Raw genomic sequence first — 15269 nt, forward strand, 5'->3', positions numbered from 1 at the left:
GATATACCTAGCTAAATATAAAAAGAATAATCTGGGGATGGACTCCTGCTTTTTCGATTGCAGTTTTGTCTCTTGGGATTTTGTTCTCCTTTAAGCTGTGTTTGGTGACAGACAGCTTCATTTGCTCAGGTGTCCTTTACCCTCTGAGGTTTAATGTATTTGTTTAGAAGATGAAACATACTGTGAGTATTTCTATAGCACCCTCTGGAGTCAGACTTCCCTCAAAGCTAGAGCTACATAATTTGTTTCACCAACAAATAAACTCCACTAATTGAAAAAATTTTAGCAATTGGTTGACATCATTCAGGCTCTACCACAGTTATTGAAATCTACCCTATTTAATGGCTTCTATTTCACATTTATAGTACCAGAAAATACTTGCTTGGGGATTTTATTACAGTGCAACAACCACACTCACATTTCAAGGTTAATTCAGATAACTCACATGTTCACTCCATGTCTCCACTGCACAAGGTATTCCATTCAACCTGAATTCAGAATGAGCTTTTATTTCCAGAAGATTCCTCCATACAGTGCTGTATAACAGAAGTTGCCACCTTCTGAAGATTATTTTTGGTCTCTGGGACCAAACCCAGCCTTGGCCAGGGAGCTCTGAGGGGTGCTCTGTCCATCCATTCACTAGGCAGGGCTTATATGCAGCATCCATGACAAGTGTCTTTCCAGGCTGGATGACAGGGGGTGGTTTACAGGCAAGGAAGTGGAGATGCCAAGTGGCTGAACTCTGACACGAAGGCTGCGTGTGTTATCATTTCTCCCCCTCACAGTATGCTGCGGAGCTGCTGGCGGTGGTGCGGCTCCCCTTCATCCATCCCAGCTATCTGCTGAATGTTGTTGACAATGAGGAGTTGATAAAGTCTTCGGAGGCTTGCCGGGATCTGGTGAACGAAGCCAAACGTTATCACATGCTGCCGCACGCCCGCCAGGAGATGCAGACACCGAGGACCCGGCCCAGGCTCTCTGCAGGTAAAGCAAAATGCCCTGCAACAGCACCAGCCCCTGGTTCCACATTTCCTGGGCATGCCCTGGGACTGACCCCAGCTCCTTGTCTTGGCTCCTTCCCAGAACCTGGTGATATTTCAATCTCAATTTTCCATTGTTGCTTTTCTTCAGAATTTAGGAGCCTCTCCCAATGGGTGGACATTGGTGTTCAGATATATACTCCTGAATGGGGATTTAAAAGGAGCCTAAATTTGAGGAATTATTATCTTTAGAGTCAGAGACTGTAATGTTGTTCTGAAAGTGAGCCCCTTGCCCTCTTTGCCTCAGTTTCTCTAGTTGCAGAAATAGGTGAATAATTTGGTTTTTTGCCATGGAGCCTCTTGTGGGGAGGATCTGTCTAATATTCATCAAACACCTTCACTTTCACAGCTCTTTGTAAGTATATTATTTTTATATGGTGAGGCTGGTGTAAATATATTATTTTTATACTGATGAGTACCATATCAGGCTGTTTAATGCCTCCAGAACAAATGGATCATACATAACATACTCCCTTTTAAAAACTCAGCATCTGTGAAGAACTGAGTTTTCTTGAAAAGTTTCACACCCTTTTTTCCTTTTTGGAAAAATGCATGGAAAAACCCTAAGTGCTCACCTTGCCAGCTGAGCCCATATCATGGTGATGTGAGAAATACCCTAAATATTTGCTGAACAGAGTGTGCAGATACCATGTAGGAAAGCTACATCCAGGAAGGAGTCTGATGAAGAAGGTGAATTGTTTTAACATGCTGCCTGTACTTCTGCCTCCCATAAGTACAACAGAAAACAGACAAAACTTTCTGTCACTGCCACTGATGCTAATGTGGCACGGAGATGGCATATCAAACCACGGCATTTGCAGCTTCAGGAGACTGCCTCATCAAGGCACCTTTCACAAGGACGAGGTGTAGAGGACTTTCAATAACAATCTACCCTAAAAAGTCTTTCATTGAAGACGACTAATGGTGTGGTGTTTGAAGGGATTTTTGAAAAGTGCTTATTTTATGTGTATAAAATTGTAGGTGTAATGTGATCCATTTCCAGAAGCTTGTTGATGAGGGAAAAGTGATTCTCTCAGCGTAAAGGAGGGTGATTATAGTTTTTTAGGTCAGAGTCTAATTATATAGAATCATGTTACTTTGCATATCAACAGCATTCATGGAGGCACAAAGGATCTCTAAACACCCTTTGTGGACTCATTGCTGCATGTCACATGCCCTGTCGAGGTCATTGATTATAATCAAGTTATGTCTTGCACAGGTGATTAGATTTTCTGGTATGGCACAAAAATAATGATCTCTTGTTACTGAGAAATATTTATTTTAAACTGTACAGCACTTTATCTTAATAACTTTTAAGAGAGTAACCTTGCTTGAATGACACAAATATATTTTTTGAAAATGCTAATGAAGTATGACGATAATCCATTACTCTGCAGACGCATTTCTCTCGGCTGCTGCTCCTAATCCCTCTTGCTGGCAGTCTCACTCCTGCCCCGCACCTGTGCACACTTGTCTGTGGGCTGGGAGCTGTAACACATCACAGCAATGGCTCCAGTCAGGAGACAGCTACTGAAACTCTTGATTTTTTCCAGCTTGTGGCCTCCTGATCCTTCTGACCCTACCTCTCCTGGCACCACATGCACAGAGGCTTCCATTTGCTGCAAAAGGGTTTTTAACACTTGAGCTAAATGCCAAGTCCAAACCATCCCCAGCACCTGACTCTTGGATAGAGGCAGGAAACATCCCAGGGTTACACTGTGACCCATCTCTGTAGGAATGAGTCTGGAGGGGAGTTTGGAGTAACACAGAGATCAGACAGGACTCAGCTGTGGTTGTGAAGTAGGACTAAAAGCTCAGAGATATGGACTTGAAAGTTTGCATGAACAGACAGTTTGGCTTGCTGGATACCTTGCATGTTACGGGCTTGGGGGAGCTGTTCAAGCACAGATAAAGCTCAGTTAATAACTATATTAAGGCAGAGGCCATCTCCATCGTGTTTCCCAGCACCTGTAGACCAAGATCATGATCCACAACTTGCACATATTATCTTGGTCTGGGAAATCTGCTTTCTCTGGAAAAAAAAAAAAAAAAAGGAGCACCACACCAGAAAATTGTGTATTAATAGAATGCATGCAAAAAGAATATCAGGATGAAGATCCATAACCATAGCTTCACTTTCTCCAGGCATTGGCTTTCAATGGGAGAAGACTGTCTTTAGGTTAAAGCCTAAACATGCTTTTCCTGGATAGTGACCAGGTTCCAAAGCCATCACAATCCTTGACAAAATGCCCATTTTCTTCAATGGAAGAGAAATTTGCTACCTGCAAGTCTCACTCAAAGACTGTTGAAATGAATGGACATCTTTACCTGGAACTGCCTTTTTATTTCTTTCCCCCCAAGTTTTGCCCAGATGGCATTCTCCCTCCCTAGTTCTCCCAAGAGTGTTCATAGTGTCATTCCTCACCCACTGCTCCCCCTACACACATTCCTGTTTTTTCTCACCCTTCTTGGTTTGATTGCAGACTCTAAAACAGATTTATATATGATACATTAAAATTTCCCTGACTGTTGAGTATTTTTGGATGGGTTCCTGCTGGTTGAGAGATGCCACTTTTTTATAATACTATTTTTCTTACTTCCTAGGAGTAGCCGAGGTAATAGTCTTAGTTGGGGGTCGCCAGATGATTGGCATGAACCAACGTGCTTTAACAGCAGTCACTTGCTTAAATCCTCAAAACAACAAGTGGTACCCACTGGCCAGCCTGCCCTTCTATGATCGAGAGTTTTTCAGCGTGGTCAGCGCTGGAGACAACATCTATCTCTCAGGTAAGCAGCAGATTCCATAGAAACAGAACCACAGAAGGGTTTTGATTTGAAAGGACCTTCAAAGGTCACCTAATCCAACCCCCACTTCCGTGGGCAGGAACACCTCCCATTAGATCAGGTTGCTCCAAACCCCATCCAACCTCACCTTGAACACTTCCAGGGATGGGGCAGCCACAGCTTCTCTGGGCAACCTGTGTGAGGACCTCTCTACCCTCAGTGTAAGAAATTTCTTTCTTATGTCCAATCTAAATCTACCTTCTTTCAGTTTAAAACTCTTATATCTGATCCTGTCACTACAGGCCTTGATAAGGAGCCTCTTTCCATCTTTCTTATAAGCCCAGCCCCCTTTGTCTTCTCCAGGATGAACAACCCCAACTCTCTCAGCCTGTCTGCATAGGAGAGGTGCTCCAGCCCTCTGACCATTTTCACACCCCATCCCTGGACTCAATTCAGCAGGTCCATGTCTCCTTGTGCTGGGGACCCCAGAGCTGAGCACTGTATTCAAGGTGGGATCTCACAAGTGCAAAGTAGATGGGGAGAATCCCCTCCTCCACCAGTTGGTCATGCTGCTTTTGATACAGCCCAGGATACAGCTGACTTTTTGGGCTGTAAGTGCACAGTGCTGGGTCATTTCCTATTTTTTGTCCACCAATATCCCTTAGTACTCCTCTAGAGGGTTGTTCACAATCCATTGAGAATCCCCAGATTTACTGGATTGGGAGAAAAGTTACAATACAGGCAGCCCAGACAAAGCAGGACCTGCTGGAGTTTCACCCAGCTGCTCATGAGGAGAAAAAAAAATTAAAAAGAGAAGTGGGAAGAATGGAAGGATGTTGGGAGAGAGGGATTTCCCTGCTTTTATCATTTTCCATGTCTCTGCGGTGTTAACATACTTTCAGAGCAGTCAACAACAAAATTTTGCAGTTTCAACGTGAAGAAAATAGGTCTGACAACCATCAAGCATGCAAAGAGGTTTCACTGCCATAGAAACACAATTTAAAATACTCTCTGTAGTTGAATCTAAATGGTAGGTTATGGAATTTGAGACAGACAGACTGAACTGCTGAATATGTGACCTACACTTAAAGTATTTGCTTACAGGAGCATTCATGTTTTGTACTTGTTGAAGCCTCTCTTCTGACAGTATTCACTAGCCCTATAATCTTCTTAGTTTTGGTGAAACTGAGACCACACTCCTTAAAAGGCTTTAACTCCCAAAGTATCTGACGACACCATGCCCTGAGCATCACAGTATCTGGATTTTTGCAGTCTATTGGTACCTCTGCTTGGCTAAAGGGGGGAAAAGCAATTCCCACCAGACAATGCAAGGATGCTCTGATAGCAGCTGAGTGGGGGCTGGATGATTAAAAGAGGAGGCTGGGCAGGGAGGTGCGGATGTGTGTGATCCGAGGATGTCTTTGGGAGCGCAGATGCACCTGGCATCTGTACCAGAAAGGGGTTACAGCTGTTGCCTTTCCCTTGCCGAGCTCTCTCAGTGCATTTTCTGCAGTAAATTGCTGCCTGTGGTGTTAAATTCCATTAATACTGCATAGAGACCCTAAGAATTGATTGGAAATTATTTCTTGATGTTTTTTTCCCCATGCTTGTTTGCCCATGCTTGAGAGCAGCTGGATCAAAACTCTTCTGGGGAGGCTTTTGTCAGATGTTGGCTTTTAGTTATTCTTCACTGAGGTGCTTTCCAATATGTACAGCCATTTTAGGCTGTGCCATACCTGGTAACAAAAGCTGAGAATCCTAATTTCAAAGCTCATTTCAGCTCTTTCCCTTGAATCTGGAGGAGTGACTGGATGGTACTTGGTGGCTGAAATAAGAGAGATGGAAATGTAGCTAAGAGTCAATTGATATTTTGCTTTGCTCAGATATAGAAAACACAGGAATAAAGGAAGGGGAAGCAACAGAAGTGAGAATGGTTTGCTGCAAGCTCCAAGTATTGGACCTTGCACTGCATAGCATAGGTTTGGAGAGCAAAACACCAAGGAGGAAGTCTGGTTTGCTCATTAAACCATGGAACTGTGTCTAGTTCATTTTCCTGGACTGACCACTGACTCCTAGTGTGGTCCTGAATAAATAATTTCATCTCTTTGTGCTTCAAAACAGGATAGTAAGACAGCCACTAAGTGGCTACCTTGGAAGCTTCAAGCAGAAGTCTAAAAGTGACCAAAATAAATATTGTCACAAGATCATTTTGAACTGTTTTACAGGAGTGGTACAGCTGGTTCTGTCTTTTATCTGCAGATGAAAATAAATAAGAAATTTGTCCCTGAAAATTAGAAATTAAGCCTACAGTGCAAGAACTGATTTTATTGTGCCCATATATGTGCTGCTTCAATCCATCACTGTATTAAACATTTTAGGTTTCAGGCTGGCCTGTGTCTCGCAAGCCAAGACAGACTCAGGCACCTTCCTGCAAGCGTTGCAGTAATTTAATAGACTGGAAGTTATTTATGAACACTGAGAAGGGTCTATCCCCTTATGTATGTGTCCCTCGTAGTCTGACATCTTGATTTCTTCATGTCATCTTATTAAAAAAAAGCCCAGCCTTTGGGGCACATGAATAAATGACACAGATATGCATCATCGGAACAGATGCTCAGTATTGAGGGTGATTTATTTTAATTAGTCAAATGTCATTTGAAGAGTTTTTACTTTGTAACTGGCTTTGATTGCTGCGTGCAGAGCTGCTGCCGTTGCAGGATCTCACGTAACTCTCCCCTTTTCTCTCCCCAGGCGGCATGGAGTCGGGTGTCACGCTGGCTGATGTCTGGTGTTACATGTCCTTGCTCGATAACTGGAACCTCGTGTCCCGCATGACAGTCCCGAGGTGTCGACATAACAGTCTGGTGTACGATGGCAAAATTTATACCATTGGAGGGGTCGGTGTGGCAGGCAACGTTGACCATGTGGAAAGGTAAAAAAAACCTCAAAACTGAAAAAAAAACCCAAATAACACGTGCTGTTTGCTGGAGCTTTTCCTTCATGCTGTACTAAAGGACTGTTTGCCTTTTAAAGGACACATCAAATGGACTGTATGTATTAAAATAAGCTTTTATAACAGCTAAGAAAGTAGGAAAGTGGGCAGGATTAGATTTCATTTAAATGCTTCAATGGAAAGCATTGTTTCAAAACCAAAGAGGAACTTTGCCAGCTTCTTGCTTTGCTCAGGGGAGCGAAGAGAGGAATTAAGTTCTTTGGACATTTTTCCTGGTTATAAAATGAACTAATAAACTCCCTTTGAATTTAGTATTGATGGAAGTTTTTACAGACCACACTAGCACTTTTTTTTTTTTTTAGTCCAAAAAAAGCAACAGCAAGGATAAGTGTCTTGTGTATGTTTTGCTGGTGTAGCACCTCAGCCTTGACCTGGCTGGAAGATCCTCCCTTTGGTGGTCTTGGCTTGGGGCTGGGACCTGCCAAGTTCAGAGTAAAACAACCAATAAATGGAAACAGTTATGAATTTCTGGCTGAACAAAGATGGGAGAGAATGGAAATGTCTCTTTTCAAGTAGACTCCAGATGTAATTTTCTTCACATGGAACTTAAAAAAACAGGAAGGAACAAAAGTGAAACAAAAACATTTCACCAAGTAAAATTCCAAAACCTACTAAGTCCTTGTCACCCATAGCATTCAATAAAGCCATAGATTTTATATCTATATAAATGTTTTTGTTGAAAAATAGAATTCACTTTGAAATGCAGTTTATGAGAATATTCTATTCCAAAAATGTCAATAGAGTCTTAGCCTTCCCCAAACACTTAATTGGGAAACATATTTGGGAAACATTTTTCCTAAGTGAATGTGGCAACCAAAAATATTTTTGTCAGTTTTAAATACTGAATTTGAATACTTCTTCAATAGCATTTTGAAGCAGGCATTTTCCATTAAAAGTTGTCTTAACAGGCAAGACAAATATGGATAGGTCATTAGGAAGGATTTTTGGAGGAGGGAAAAAAACAGCACATTTTTCAAAAGGTCAAGAACTGGTGTTGGTGAGGATGCTCTCAGCAAATCAGGGAAATGCAGACAGCAAAGAATGAATGATAAATCATAGCAGTGAGTGCAACATGTGAACACTGCTCCCCTCCTTCACCCAGAACCTAAGGTGGGCCCATAGGATTTGCTTTGAAGCAAATCTCACCCTTTTCAGCAGATTTGTTTCTGGTATCTGAAGGTATTCATCCCATAACTTAAGTCAGTAAATTTTTAACTAGCAGAACTATTTTTGTGAGCACAGGAAGGAGAGAGCCCAGGAAAGAGATGCTGTTTTGTTCCATATCTCAATATAAATGAACAGTGAAAGAATGCTATGGAGGAGTCCGGATAGTTGTCATTGATTAAATTATCTCTTTTCAGTTTTCCTTGGGCCTGATTTGTCTCTGCTCTGATTCTCATGGTCTCTCTTTATCAAAGCATCCAAAATGTTGGTCAGTTGAATGAACCCTAAATCAAGCAGAGTCCCCCCTGCTCGTTCCCTCTCATCTCAGTCACCCCAGCCCTCACACAGATGACATTGCAGCTGCAAAGTCACCTCAGGCTCTCAGCATCCCCTGCTTGGCTCAGTGAGAGCAGCAGTGCTGGTTTTGCATTGTGCTGAGCCCACCAAGAGACCTGGATGTGGGAAAGGAGCAGATTTCCTCCCTATCATTTCAGCACACGCTGCCTCAGCCACAATAAGGATGTCTTGTCATGGGGATTTGCTAAACCCGTGGTTATAATTAATCTGCTGTTGTCTAGAGTGGCTTGTGAGACAGAGCCATGGAAAAAGTGCAACATGGCCTCCTTTGGGCCATGCCAGAAAATGAGAGAAGTTTGGGGATGTTTCCTTTTTTATTCTTCATATTAAAATGACAGTAGGGGGTGACAGAAGTGAAGTACAGCATGGCTGAAGCTGTGTTTTGGAGAGGATGTTTCAGGGTCTGCTGTCAGAAATACAGGTGAGGGAAGGCTGACTCTCCTGGCAGTGCTGAACAAAGTCAGGCCTTTTCACACAAAAGCACTTCCCGTTTGGACAAGGCAGGGTTCAGGAATTTAAATTGATGTACCCATTTTTGCAAGCAGTGAGGATTTCTGATTTGGATTGCAGCTTTGGAATAAAACACACTAAAATACAAACTAAAATAACTTTAATTGCTGAGTTGGCTGCTGTGTTAGGAGCAGTGAATACCCACTTCTTGACTCTGCTTTTCTTCCCCTTCCTCCTCTAGAGCTACAAGAAACCAACTTTCTCCCACCATATTTCTGTGTGGGTTGCACATTCCTCTTTCAAATACTGTATTGGTTTTGATGGAACAGCGTGATACAATCTCTCAGTAAGGGGTAAACCTCTGTCATTCCAGCAGGTCATGGAAAAGCACTAAATTAAAATAATGGGGCATGGTCATATGCTTCATGTCAAGTGATGCCAAAAATTACTTTTACGTCTGAAGTTATCACTCCTCCCCTCAGTGCAGAATTGCAGACATAATTTATACCTGGTTTTGGGGTAGTTTTTCACCTCCTAGGAGGCCTCTCAGATTATAGCACTATTATCTCCCCATAGAGGTGCAGGGGTTTATCCAGGTCTGACACACAATGCAGTCCTGGGCTGTGCCACCAGTGTGAAGGGCAAGGCACTGAACATCCTCCCTTGCTGGACCACCTACCGCCTCCCCTGGTGCACATGCAGCTTATCTTTCCCAACCACATTTTGCTTTCTGCTTGCTCAGTCAGCCCAAGCGTGACCGTGCCCAGCTTTGGCCAGGTTCTGACGTGTCTGCTGGCATGGTAAAGGGCATGTCTCCACTCCAAAGTGACTTACCCTGACCTCACCAGTGAGCAGACCCAGAGGATGATGTCTACAGGGTGTCTCACCACAGTGGGTCTTTGAAGACAGATAATGTAGCATTTTCTCCCAGCTTCTTTCTTGTTCTCCACCTGTTCTTCATGGAATTCTTGTAATATTTTATCCTAAATGGTTAAAATCTTGCAAAGATGTTTTTACTGCATCTTGCTTTCTAAAAGCAAATGTCAGGCCACCTTAGCTATACATGATGCCACCTGCCTGCAGTTACTACATCTGCTGCACCATTACAAAGCATTAAAGCAAGCAGAGACCACTGGACTCATAATGATTTATGGCATCAGCTCCTGTGTCCCTCTCTCCATGCTTTCAGTTGTGTCATTGGTGCAACTTTTCCCAGAAATTCTGGTGCCACTTAAAACAGTGGGTGTTTTCCCATCAAATTCAACAGGGCTGAGATTCTTTACCCTTTATCTGCCACTTGTCTGTAAGGAGGCAGTAAAAATTCTGTCTCAGTGGATAATGTAGGACTATCAGTCACAAACAGATGAATAGGAGTCATTTGTTACTCATCTTAAAACAATATGCATGTGCCAGAGGGGCTGAGTTATAAGTCCATTTTTGTGGCTGTGGATGGGTATATGTTCAGGGAAAGTTATGTTTTTGCAATGGGTGTTTAGGGAAATAACAGCATGGCTGCAGTTCTCCATCAAGCCCCTCTGGCAAGGTTCTGTGTGACAGGAAGAGAGTCATTAGGTGTTAGGCGAGAAGGTATTACACTTTCTGTCTTCTTCTGAGATATGAGTTGGGTTGGGAGCTGGTGAAATGAAGTGTATCCACGAACTAGGTCTTTAGATAATGGATGGGCCCTGTAATGTATGCAATTTGAGAGCAGGGAAGGCTGCATATGCTGACAAGACAATGTATGGGACTGGAAGTGTGGAAATGTGGGTGCTTTGTGGTTATTATATGTTTGAAGGACAGAAGAAGATAAATCCCCTTGACCTGACAGCACTTTTGCAATAAGGTTGTCTAAAATTGGGAGATTAGTTTTGTTGGCAGTGCATACTTTGAAGACAGTCTAAAAAAATCAGTGTAAAGAATAAGCTTTATATTTTTTAGAAACTGCTTCAGAACCTACTGTTTTACTGAGATATGATCATGTAGGAATTAGGGGTTCTCTCCCAAGGAAAGTGGACATTTCTTCACCAAAAGGATTGTCAGGCACTGGACCAGGCTGCACAGGGGAGTGTTGGAGTCACCAGTACCTGGAGGTGTTTAGAAGTAGATGTGGCACTGAGGGACATGGTTTAGTGGTGGGCTTTTGCAGTACTGGGTTAATGGTTGGACTCGATCTTAAAAGAACTTATCTTACCTGGATGAAAGAAAATTAAATATATTGCTCTGTCAGAGGATAGTTTCTTAAGCCTGTCAGAAGAAAAAAGGCAAAAAATAGTAATCCATTACTTGATTTTAAACATGTGAATCATCTGAAGAGCAGTTCAATATGACACTGTACAGCTTTAGTTTAAATAGAAGCTTTCCTGCAAATATAATTAAATAATGCTTAAATAACTGAAGGATTTCTTGCAGACTGACAGAAATGGTCAGTATGTAAGCAGCTGACCATGATGTAAGGATCTTGCAATGTGAATAAATGAAGATACACATATGGCTGTTTAACCTAGGAGGACAGAAATTAAGAGACTGAGGAGGAAAAAAAATACTATTTTCAGGTACTGAAGAGATCAGAAGTCAAGAAGGCAGTGAAGCGAGTGGCACAGCTTGAAATGAAGGGTTTTCTGCTGCTAATACTGAGGTGGAAGGGAAAGAGCAAGGAAGGAGGAGCTGAATGAAATGAATGAAGCAAGGGGAAGATGAGTCCCACAAATGAAATCCTAAGAGTGGAGAGATGTGGAAACCAGCAAAATTTTATTTCTGCATGTGCTCTCTTCAAGCCTGATCTGTATTTTCTGCTGGGCTCAGATCATTTGTTGTATCATGGGTATATAAACCATACATACACATACATATATATATTATATATACAGATAATGTGCAGATACACATATATAAGAGATCTAAAATTATGTAAGTTATGTGTAAATAATACATACATCAGCAGGTAGTGAGTGCACAAGGCTCAGATGAGATCCCTGTGCTCAGTGAATGACAGGTCCTGCAGGCTGCTGGGCAGAGGAAGGAGCGTGAGGGCAAGTGTGTAAAACCACACACGAGTGCATAGCAAGGACTGCAGGATTCAGTCATGTGAAAGGAGATGTCCTTGAAGATTCAAGTTCAGCAAATTGGATGGGCTGGGTAGGCCCAGAGCCAAGGACAAGCATGGACACACCAGGAGGGAGGGAAGGAGAGGGAAGAAAAACCTTTGCTTGGCTTGAAGCCAGCTCACATTATGTCTCCATCTACAGCTTCAAACAGGGGATTCGAATGCAAAGCTTGACTAATGAAAAGAGATCAAAGTGATTATTCTTTGAATCAGTTTCCTCCCTGCTGGCCCTCGAGCAGGGCTGTTGTGACAGGCAGCCAGGAGCCCCACGAGCACCAGTGGCTGTGGTGTGATGGCAGTGCCAGAGATGACACAACAGATGGAAAAGCCCTAGGGCAGGGAGGTAAAGCAGGTGTCAGTATTTTCTGTCCTGGAAGGTTACAAAGGTTCACCTTCATTCATTTTTAAACCAATTTAGTTAATCTGGTGCAAATCCTTGTGTGAACACATTAAGAGCTGACTTGAGATAGACCAAAATGATGGAAGCCTGTCTTGCAGAGACTTAAGGGGCTCAGACAACTTAGTTTATCCCATAGAAGGTGAAGAGTTGACTTCATTATTTTCTGCACATCCGTATGTGAAAGAGATTTGATAGCAGACAGCTTTATAATCCAACAGGGAAAAAGAAACAAACTTTCTGGTGGGTGAGAAGTAAAGCAAAACAGACTAGAAATCAAATCTACCCATTTTGCAAGGAGGGAGTGAACTGGAGGAATAAATTCCTGAGGGATGGAGGGACATCAGGAAGCCTTGAAGGCGTTCATTTCTCCCCTTCAGCCTCAGGGCTAGGGTAGACACTCAAGTGAGTTTATTGACTGAGCAGCCCGTGTAAAACCCACATGTTAGGTAGACAAGGACTTGCTTCCTTCCACCTGCTTTATGGTTCACTGATTTCTTAAACCAAATGACCTTCAAGAAAAGAGTAGGGGTTCAAGCTTCACCACATGCACCTGCATCCAATAGATTTTCAGCCTTTGGCTTTCAGCAGATGAAGTGAAGCTCGTCAATTTTGGTTTCTCAGTGGCAGATGAAGGATAGTAGGAGAAAGAAAGAGCAACTCTGTCATTGCAGAGCATAAACAGAGAGCAGTGAAAGTGGGTTACAGAAAATGGATGATTGTTATTGTAATTTGAACCTTTCTCCAGTACTCCTATGGATGTGGTCCTCTCCACACCCAGCCCCCAGCATACGTGAAGGAAAAAACCCCTTCTTCCCAAAAACTTACTGGGACAATCAGAAAGTCATTGCCAAGAATGTCCTTCTCTTGGAAGCTGAATTGTGCTAGTTCCTTCTGCCAACAACATGGAAGGGAGTTGGCTGCTCACCACCCAATCTCAGACCACTTTGACTACCCACAAATGTTCCTGGTGCTAAATCAGAGTAGATGGTGTGAGACAAAATGTATCAGTTGACAGGTGAAATTGGTCCTGGAGGAGGAGCAAGATAAGGAACACTAGGTCAGTTCTCAGCTCTGTTGTTTTTCCCATTCTATAACCAATTATAGCCAATTTTTTAACAAGACATCAAGAATTAAATTACCAATTACTGCAATAGCTGAGTTAGCAAAGTATGTCCCAAAAGCAATGTGTGAAACTTTATATTATGTGAGATTTTTTTGCATATCTGCTCGGGTGGATGTGAGTGCTGCTCCCTGAGTGCTGTGGGTGAGTGCAGAAGATGCAGCATGTGGTGACTTACATGGAGGAGCTGCTTGTGCAGTCAAAATGCATCTGCAGGCTCAGGTTTGGTACAAGAATCAGCCCAGTAAAGGTGTGTCACTGTAAATGCTCCCAGCACAGTGTTGTTTAATCTTGTTATATTTCTTCCCTTTGATCACTTGTTGTAGATGAATTTAATTTCTCTGTAACTAATTTAGAACATCATACAAGGCAGTTCTCCATGCTCATTATAAGGGACTTTCCTAATTTTTTTTAGTTAAAGTTTGCTTTTGCTTCTTTTTTTATGAGTGTGTTAATTACTTTCAGTTATATTACTTGGAAACTCATTAGTGCATTTTTATTAAGCACATAATTTTCTGCTGTTTATGCCATTTTTATCATTCCTCCCTTTTATTTTCCCCAAGTTCGAGCAGTGAAAATTTGAGGGACATGTTACAGAGGGAGAATTCCCTTGTTGCCAGATCATATTTTGCAGATGGGTTCGTGTTCATCAATTCATTCCATGTTTGCATATTGCATATCACTGCCATTAAGAGCAAAAACCCTGAATGGGTGATGAGAGCTTCTGTTCTGGCAGTCAACAACTCTGAAAAATCACTACACAGGAAACTCCTGTTTGACTGCATCTGTCATTACATGGAAATATAGAAACCTAAAAATCACATTATTCTCCACTGTCTCCAAGATTCACATTAGAGCAGTTATTTGGATCCCTGCCACATTATCTTTAAAAAAAAAGGGATGCCTGTACTTATGATGTTGTCTAAAATGAATCTTCATCCATGGATTGTTAACCGTACATCCCTTATGGTCAATGACTTAATTAAATCAGATACTGATGACCTCAAAACTAATTTAGCACTTTCATGCACACTCTTTTCTGTTTGATTCATGTCAACTGCAAATGCAATGGTGAAATCTTACCCCAGCATTAACAGTTGCAGCATCCTGAAAACAAGTTAGCTTGGTTTGCACAATGAAAATTAAATGGAAGCAACTTATTCTGGCACAAAATGGGAGTTGCTGCTCGGTTAACTAGAGTAAAAGGAGCCATCATGTTGCATTATGTTGCAGGTGAGATGTGTTCCACAAGCTGAACAATTGAAGTATATTAACAGTTGCCTGCCCACAGTCACTATTGGGTATCTCTGCACTGATTAGCAAGAATAATCTCATTGTATACTCATTAAAAGAAATTAATCAGTATAAGACATCTCAACAAAGATGTCCCGAGTTTCTGCACCTTGGACTATAATGAGATTTGAGAGGCATATACAGAAAACAGAATCAGCTTTCTCTGGGCTTTAGAACCTTAGAGAAAAGCATTCATTACACCGTTTACCAAGTGGCTGAATTTGCAAGGTGTTTAAAAAAAAAAAGCATTTCCACCTCTGCTTTTCTTCTGCTTTCTGTGCCTGTCAGTGCTGCCTGGCGCTGCTCAGCTCAGCTCACTGCACCTTCTGTCGTCCCCAGGTACGACACCATCACCAACCAGTGGGAGACCATCGCCCCCCTGCCCAAGGCCGTGCACTCGGCCGCGGCCACCGTGTGCGGGGGCAAGATCTACGTCTTTGGGGGGGTGAACGAGGCCGGCCGGGCCGCGGGCGTGCTGCAGTCCTACGTCCCCCAGACCAACTCGTGGAGTTTCATCGAGTCCCCGATGATCGGTAAGCCACGTG

General features: G+C 42.5%; 1 protein-coding gene across 2 annotated transcripts in view; it reads left to right on the plus strand.

The window, feature by feature from the left end:
* The window catches only part of KLHL29 (kelch like family member 29), a 386838-nt gene that overhangs the window by 349465 nt on the left and 22104 nt on the right, over positions 1 to 15269 (plus strand). For both annotated transcript variants that reach the window (XM_033054932.1, XM_033054933.1), the window contains 4 exons: positions 786 to 984; positions 3645 to 3827; positions 6576 to 6756; positions 15064 to 15257. In XM_033054932.1, coding sequence (XP_032910823.1) covers positions 786 to 984; positions 3645 to 3827; positions 6576 to 6756; positions 15064 to 15257 — 757 coding nt within the window. The remainder of the gene's footprint in view (positions 1 to 785; positions 985 to 3644; positions 3828 to 6575; positions 6757 to 15063; positions 15258 to 15269) is intronic.

Source organism: Catharus ustulatus, chromosome 3 (genome assembly GCF_009819885.2).
Source record: "Catharus ustulatus isolate bCatUst1 chromosome 3, bCatUst1.pri.v2, whole genome shotgun sequence".
NCBI classification, from domain to species: Eukaryota; Metazoa; Chordata; class Aves; order Passeriformes; family Turdidae; genus Catharus; species Catharus ustulatus.